Source organism: Gekko japonicus, unplaced genomic scaffold (genome assembly GCF_001447785.1).
Source record: "Gekko japonicus isolate JY-2015 unplaced genomic scaffold, Gekko_japonicus_V1.1 scaffold211, whole genome shotgun sequence".
NCBI lineage: Eukaryota > Metazoa > Chordata > Lepidosauria > Squamata > Gekkonidae > Gekko > Gekko japonicus.
Window position 1 is genome coordinate 51,451 of NW_015164187.1, and position 8,323 is coordinate 59,773.

At 45.2% G+C, this 8,323-nt stretch overlaps 1 protein-coding gene across 2 annotated transcripts in view; it reads left to right on the plus strand.

The window, feature by feature from the left end:
* The window catches only part of ADIPOR1 (adiponectin receptor 1), a 34,443-nt gene that overhangs the window by 14,391 nt on the left and 11,729 nt on the right, over positions 1 to 8,323 (plus strand). For both annotated transcript variants that reach the window (XM_015408222.1, XM_015408221.1), the window contains 2 exons: positions 4,084 to 4,197; positions 4,823 to 4,994. In XM_015408222.1, coding sequence (XP_015263708.1) covers positions 4,084 to 4,197; positions 4,823 to 4,994 — 286 coding nt within the window. The remainder of the gene's footprint in view (positions 1 to 4,083; positions 4,198 to 4,822; positions 4,995 to 8,323) is intronic.

Consider the following 8,323-nt stretch of genomic DNA (forward strand, 5'->3'; position numbering starts at 1 on the left):
ACTCTACTCTAGGAACCAGCACTGATCACTGCTGTACAATTAAACGGGCACTTGTTTGTCTCTCAGGCTGTCAAGCGTTCTTTCCATCTTCTGTGCTCTGCTGGTTCAGGAGAAGCCAGCAGTGACTGACACTCTGATATCTCTCCCATTTCTTTAGTCTCCTGCCAGAATGAGCAACTCTTGCTTCCTGATGCTTCTTTTGCTGGATCTTCTTCTAGACCCAGCTGATCTTGCAGGGAGAGCCAGTTTGGTGTAGTGGTTAAGTGTGCCGACTCTAATCTGGGAGAACCGGGTTTGATTCCCCACTCCTCCACTTGCACCTGGCTGGATGATCTTGGGCAAGCCGTAGTTCTGATAAGAGCTGTCCTTGAAAAAGAGCAGTTGGTGTCAGAGTTCTCTCAGCCCCACCCACCTCACAGGCAGTGTTCCCTCTAAGCTGAGTTAGTGTGAGCTAGCTCACAGTTTTTTAGCCTCCGGCTCACACATTTTTGTCCCAGCTCAGGAAGGACGGCTCCGGAGCAAACTAATTAATGCAGTAGCAAAATCACCTGCTCACAGCCTAAATGCCAGTAGCTCACAAAGTAGAATTTTTGCTCACAAGACTCCACAGCTTAGAGGGAACATTGCTCACAGGGTGTCTGTTGTGGGGAGGGGAAGGGAAAGGAGTTTGTAAGCCGCTCTGAGACACCTTTGGGTAGTGAAGGGCGGGGTATAAATCCAATCTCTTCTTCTTCCTCTTCTTCCCCAGGGCTCAGCTGGGGCTCTCTTGGGCAGTTCAAAGTACCCAAGGGAGCCCAAGCTGAGCCTGCGGGAAGAGTTCTTCCTGCAGGATCAGCTGCTTTGCGGGCTCTTTTGGGCAGTCTGGTTTAAAGGGACCGCCCAAAAGAGCACCAGCTGAGCCACCTCTCAGGTGTGTTTTGCAGCTTTGCTGCTGCTTTTTCCCCCCTCTCAGTATTTTTTGGTTTGGGTTTATTGGACCCGAAACAAATTCAAGATTTCTGGAAAATCCGGGATCCAAATTCTTTACCGGTATTGGGATCTGGGTTTTGGGGGGAATCTCAAAAAAATTTCAGGTCCAATAGACCCAAATAGGAAAATACTGAGAGAGAGAAAATTGCACACACCCTAGCGGGGACTAATAAATTGGACTCAGTGCACATAAAACTACAATACTATTGATCAATAGTGTAGACCTTTGATAAAGTAGGTTTGCATCTTGAGGGTATTTGGCCTCTTGCGGATGGAAGTACAGTTCTTGCTTGTAGCACTTCAGCTGATTGGCCAAATTTGCGTATAGTTGCGCTTGGCTGCGGAAAGAGTTCGAGAGTAATACATGACGGGAACCTCCCGCCCGTCCACCAACCAGTGCCCCAGGACCGCCCTGACCCCGTATGGAGAAGCGTCACATGCCAGGGATTTGTCAAAGTGCACCAGAACCGCGTTGGATGTCAGCAACTCTTTCACCACCCGGAACGCGGCGGCGTGTCAAGGGGCCCAGGCCCAAGGAGCATGCTTATCCAGGAAGTGATGTAGGGGTTCCACTACCGCAGCCTTGTGGGGCAAGAATGAGTGATAAAAGTTCAAAAGACCTAGGAACGCCTGCAGTTCGGCCGTGAAGGAGGTGGCCACATAGAGTGCCATCTCTAGTTTTAGGTCGGCCGTCCCGATCAGCTTGAGGCGGAGCTTGAGGATGATGTCCTCCACGTCCTGGAACTCGCACTCGATTGGAAGTTGGCGAAACTCGGCCATGTAGACGGTGGCTGCTTCTCCTGGCTCTTGGGTACGTGATAGCAAATCTATGCGCTTGGCCATCTTGGTCGGCTTTGGTGCGAAGTAACCTGTGAGGGCCTTGATGATGTCATCATACGGGGTCTCTGCCAACTTCTTTGGAGCAAGGAGGCCCTGGGCCAGGCGAATTGTGGCCACTCCACATGTGCTGAGGAGTAGAGCCCGTTTTTTTCCTGTGTCGGTGATCTCCTGGTAGGCAAAGAAGTTGGTGAGCTGCTCCACCCACGCTTCCCAGAACTCAGGTTGTGCAGGGTTGAAGACCTCGAGGTATCCCAAGATGGCAGCCATGACTCTCGAGCAAAGTGGGGAGCGGTGTCCTGGGGAGCGGTGTGTGGTGCTGCTCGTGAGCGATGTGGGGCGTGGCAGCTTCTGATGGATCGGTGCTTGGCAGGAGGAAGAGTCAGGCTCGCTCATCGGAATCCCACCTTCGTCGCCAGTATAATGTACTGAGTCAAGGCGTGTTGATAAGTGAAACAGCTCATAGTTTATTTCAGCTCGAGAAAACAAGACAAGGAAAGCAGGACTGGAGGTCTGTTTATATTCCCATAGTGAACCACACCCACCCATACACCCACACCCGTGATAGGATTATTTACAGTGCACAAACATTCTATAGGTCACTCGAGGATCCTGACTGCCCAATTGGGTGCGTTCTAGGATCCTTGCTGGCTATTGCCTTGGAGAGCGAAGCTTAAGCCGTTTGCATGGGTGTGTGAGGACCTGACCGCATGTGCGGTCTATGTAAGAACATAACAGTCCTGTTGATTTTAGTGACTATTGATGATACCGTAATAGTTGTTTTAATTGGAAGCTGCCTTGAATTTGGTTGGAAGATGGCATAGAAATATCATGACAAGTAATAAATGCCATCATCTGTCCCATATCCTAGTCTGAGCATGTCTGTCCTCTCTTCACGGGATAAAAGGACAAGTCCTTTTGTGGATCAAACACTGGCTAATTAACAGGAAACAGAGAGTGAGTATAAATGGGCAATTTTCTCAGTGGAGGGTGGTAAGCAGTGGGGTACCACAGGGATCAGTACTTGGTCCGATGCTTTTTAACTTGTTCATTAATGATTTGGAGTAGGGAGTAAACAGCGAAGTGGCTAACTTTGTGGATGACACGAAGTCGTTCAGGGTGGTAAGAACCAGGGAGGATTGTGAGGCACTCCAAAGGGATCTGTCAAGGATGGGCGAGTGGGTGTTAACATAGCAAATGGGGTTCAATGTGGCCAAGTGCAAAGTGATGCACATTGGAGCCAAAAATCCTAACTATAAATACAGGTTGATGGGGTCTGAACTGGCAGAGATTGACCAAGAGAGAGATCTTGGAGTTGTAGTAGATAACTCACTGAAAATGTTGAGACAGTGTGCAACTGCAATAAAAAAACGCCAGCACTATGCTAGAGATTATTATGAAGGGAACTGAAAACAAATCAGCCAGTTTCATAATGCCCTGTATAAATCAATGGTGCGACTGCATTTGGAGTACTGTGTACAGTTCTGACCACACCTCAAAAAGGATATTATAGCATTGGGAAAAGTGCAGAAAAGGGCAACTAGAATGGGTTGAAACACTTTCCCTATGAAGAAAGGTTAAAGCACTCGGGGCTCTTTAGCTTGGAGAAACGTCGGTTGAGGGGTGACATGATCGAAGTTTATAAGATTATGCATGGGAAAGAGCAGGTAGAGAAAGAGGTACTTTTCTCCCTTTCTCACAATACAAGAACTCGTGGGCACGCCATGAAATTGCAGAGCAGTCAGGTTAGAACAGATAAAAGGAAGTACTTTTTCACCCATAGAGTGATTAACACATGGAATTCACTGCCACAGGAGGTGGCGGCGGCTACAAGCATGGACAGCTTCAAGAGGGAATTAGATAAACATATGGAGCAGAGGTCCATCAGTGGCTATTAGCCACAAGGTATAGATAGGAACTCTCAGTCTGGGGCAAGTGATGCTCTGTATTCTTGGTCCTTGCGGGGGGGGGGAACAGTGGGAGGACTTCTAGTGTCTTGGCTTCACTGGTGGACCTCCTGATGGCACCTGGTATTTTTGGCCGCTGTGTGACAGAGTGTTGGAATAGATGGGCCATTGGCCTGATCCAGTGTTGGCTTCTCTTATGTTCTGGAGTAGTCCCTGTTCATGTTTGAGCTCTCTTTACAAACACACTTACTTTGATAATACATTACAGATTAGTGCAGTTCAACATAAGATGGGAAAACGGTGGTTTGCAAATTACCAGACCTTTCAGAACATCCTCCTGTATTTAGGCTTAATGAGTCTCTCTTCCTAGGCCCAAGACCAACCATGTCCAGCAACCCAGGAAGAGGAGGAGGAGGTGCGGGTGCTGACTCTCCCTTTGCAGGCACATCATGCTATGGAAAAAATGGAGGAATTTGTATATAAGGTAACTGGCGCATGGTCTTAACTGGTTTAGTTATTATTCTTTAATGCTCTGAGGTAGCAGAGTTTCTAGCACATCGTATTGGGCTTTTCTCATTGTTTTCTTCTCCCCATCACCTCCTTTCAGGCAAATGATATTCTACATGTAACAGCTTCAGTATGGTCATGAATACCAATTCTAGTGCTTCATAAAAATTTGGATCAGCTGAGCTGTTTCTTGGCAATAAAATAACTTTTTGCTGGAGATCCTGGAGACAACCCCCTTGGCTAATAGATTGGAACTTATAAGAGGTGTGGGGTTTTGCAGGTTTGAATGAGGTGGTTGTTTCCCCCGAGTCTGCTGTGGCCAGGTGTGCCTTGGAGGCTCCTAATACACTTTCCTATGTAATAAAATAGTGTTGGCGTGCGGCTCTGGGTGGAAAGTCCCATTGCACCAACTGGTGGTGCCATCAAGCCCAGCCTGAAATCTCCCAAAGTATTTGCCTGTGGGTAAGGGACAAGCACTTAACCGTATTTCACAGGAGAGACCAGTAACAGTTCTGGGAGTCTCCTAGGTATAACAGCAGATGATTGCTCTAGTCCCAAAGGAATATCAAAAACAGTTGTTTGTATGATTTGGTGTGTTGTAGATCTGGGAGGGTTGCTGGAGAGTTATCCCTTATGATGTGCTGCCTGACTGGCTGAAAGATAACGATTACCTGTTGCATGGGCATCGGCCCCCCATGCCATCTTTCAGAGCCTGCTTCAAGAGCATCTTCCGCATACACACTGAGACAGGCAACATCTGGACGCACTTATTAGGTAATTTCTATATTAATGTTAGAAATTATTTTACCAACTGTTTTCCCCCTTCCCTCTGGAGAAACAGGCTATAATGTTAGGAGGTGGGCTGGTCTTACACAAAATGGTCAAAAGCCCTCCACCTCAGGGAATTTGTTGGGCAGGCTTCACTCTAAATTGGGGTCTCCCGTATTTGTGGTTGGCAAAGAATTTCCAAGTAGAATGGCTTGGAAACTTGGAGTATATGTATGTGTGTGCTTTTTTTTTTTTTTTTGTCTTTTGGGGGGGAGGGTCCACACCTGGATAGCCTAGGCTATCCTGATCTCGGAGGCTAAGCAAGGTCAGCCCTGGTTGGTACTTGGATAGTAAACCACCAAGGAAGTCCAGGGATGCTACTCAGAGGCAGGCAATGGCAAACCACCTCTGAATATCTCTTGCCTTTAAATCCTTGTGGGAGCACCATAAGCTGACTGTGACTTGACGTACTTTCCTCCTCCACCACCACCACCTCCTGGAGATTATTAATGCTTATGGAACATTGGATAGTATTGTGGGGAGGCTGCATGTGGTGTCCATCCTTTTTCAGTATGGAGAACTGAGTTCTGATTTTCTGGTCATTTCTAGCTCTGCGGTTGTAGGAGTACTTTGAGATAATGTTACAGGAGAACAGATACATATTTTCAGCCTTGACACTGGCTTACATATATATTTTAATTGTTTCTGTCATATAATACCTTGCAATCTAACCACAGGATTTTTCACAGCAGCTTGCAAGGTATAATAAAATATATCACATTAAAAATGGCATATATTTCTTGTTGGAAATATTCACTTGATACCCAAAATTATACTTGAGCTAATTTTGTTGTTTCTGCTACCTATTAAAGTTTTAATAGCAGCATATTGGAAACATATCAGATGTACTCCTTATTTTAAAAGGTAGACTAAAATATAGGAGCTGTGACATTGGGATAGATACCTTCAAAATTGAAAATTGCCCACATGGTCCATTGCATTCTGTGTATTTCTCATATAGTTGGTTATCATTTTGGTATTTACAGAGGAACCCACTTCTCAGTACCATAAATATCCTCTGAAATATAACTCCATTCTGGTTTCAGTTACTGGACACGAAGGCATTTCAGTATTACACTATAGTAGTATACTATATACATTACTTTGTGTTTACCTGTTGTTGGAACACTGTTTAACTTTCTGTGGCCTACTCTTTACATTCTGTTTGTTCCTGTGAATCAATGAGCACCATAATCCTTTCTTCTCTTTTTTATTCTTGCTGCTTGTAACATAAAAACAAAGAACTCGTTACTTTAAAAAAGTTTTTTAAAAATCATACATTTTTAAAAATCATACATTAGGTAGGTCTATTGGGTTTTGTACGGGGTTGTGTGGCTGAGCCAGTTTGGTGTAGTGGTTTAGTGTGCGGACTCTAATCTGGGAGAACCGGGTTTGATTCCCCACTCCTCCACTTCCACCTGCTGGATGACCTTGGGCAAGCCATAGTTCTCACAAGAGCTGTCCTTGAAAGGGTAGTTACTGTCAGAGCTCTGTCAGCCCCACCTACCTCACAGAACGTCTCTTGTGAGGAGGGGAAGGGAAAGGAGTTTGTAAGCTGCTTTGAGACTCCGAGTGAATGGCAGGGTATAAATCCAATGTTGTCTTCTTCTCTAAGCTGTAGTTTTACTGTCACTATGTACATGGTCATCTCAGCACAAAGGGCCTGCAGTTATATCTGTTAGACAGAGTAACTGACTGGTGGTTGTGGAAAGTGCTGTCAAGTTACAGCCCCTTAGAGTTTTCAAGGCAAGAAACGCTCAGAGGTGGTTTGTCATTTCCTGCCTCTGCGTAGCAACCCTGGTATTCTTTGATGGTCTCCTATCCAAATACTAACTACGGTTGACCCTGTTTAGCTTTTCAGATCTGATGAGATTAGGTTAGCCAGGGCCATCAAGATCAGGGCATGTAACTGTCTAGTAAGATTTAAATGGGAGCCATAAATGGCAAATCTCCCACTTAAAAACTGCTTCATCAGGTAACAGTTTTGTGCCATTTGCTCTTCTTGTATACATGTGATCCCATCGCTAAGTCCCAAGGAAGGGAATTGAGTTTTAGGTTCTTTTGCACAATAACCTTTGATATTAGCCTTTTTTTTTTTTAAATCACATGACCTGGCCTCCACTATTGGGAAAATTAATGTCATTGTCCTCCAGATTTTAGTCTGTCTTGAGCATGCTGAAATTCAAAACAAATAGTGTACTCCCCACTGAACGCTTGTTTTTTTCTGTAGGTACAGGCTCCCGAGATATTTATCAGATGCTTAGCCGTACATTCTCAAGGACAGGAAAGCTGCTTGCTAGGGAGCGACACCTAGTTAGTTATATTGCAGTCCTTCCAAAGTGGCACCTAAGGGCATAAAGAGTGTTTTTAAAAAGTTAATGCAATTATCTACACCTCTGCTTCCTGTAACAATAAATCAGATTCTAGCAGGTAGACTGAAAACTCTGTCCTGCTTTTTCTCAAGGGACTATTAGGCATTTTGTAGATCTTGTTTGTTCTTCTAACAGTCTGGATATAGAACAAACCTTGACAAGGATCAGAGCCACAGGAAGGTAAATCCCTCTAAGACCTGCGGTCTTCTTTCATTTAATCTAAAATAAAATCAGTGGGTCAGATTTAGCTTCTCTGGTAATTACTGGGGAAGGAAGTGAGTCAAGCTTGAAGGATTACTTGCCATTCTTTTGTGTGCAAAGCACTTGAGGCTGGGATCCCAGAAGTAATGGCTTCTACTGTACCACAGCCTACTAGGAAATAGGGAGTCCTGTCTCAACATTTTTTTAATTGAAAAGTCACAGTTGCAACGGAAATTCAGGTTGTATGTTATAACACTGAGCTGGAAGGGCTGGGGTGGGGGAAGGTGCCTGAAAGAAGTGTCTGTTGGAATGGGAGTAATTACTGCAGTTGCTGTGCCGGATAGTGCCACATACAATAATCCTGCCAAACACTGGTCTTCCCTTTTGTTTAGCGATGCTCAGCAGGACGATTGGCATAATCCTCATGGTGTGTAGCTGTTAAATGAAGTATGTGGTACTCCAAGCATAGAAGCCTCCTAATGTTGGTCTGGTTAATGCCTTCGTCTCACTGTAAGAAGAAAGATCAAAACTGTGGGTTAGATCCAACGCCAATTTTCTACCTGCATGACAATCTTTGTGAATTCTCTCTCCCATACTATGCTCTATCAGCATTCCTTTAGGTTTCTTGAACCCTTGAGGACAGCATTTTAAGGGGCACTGTGAGCTGTTCTTCTGTGGGGGGGAGTAGGGAAATCCCCATTT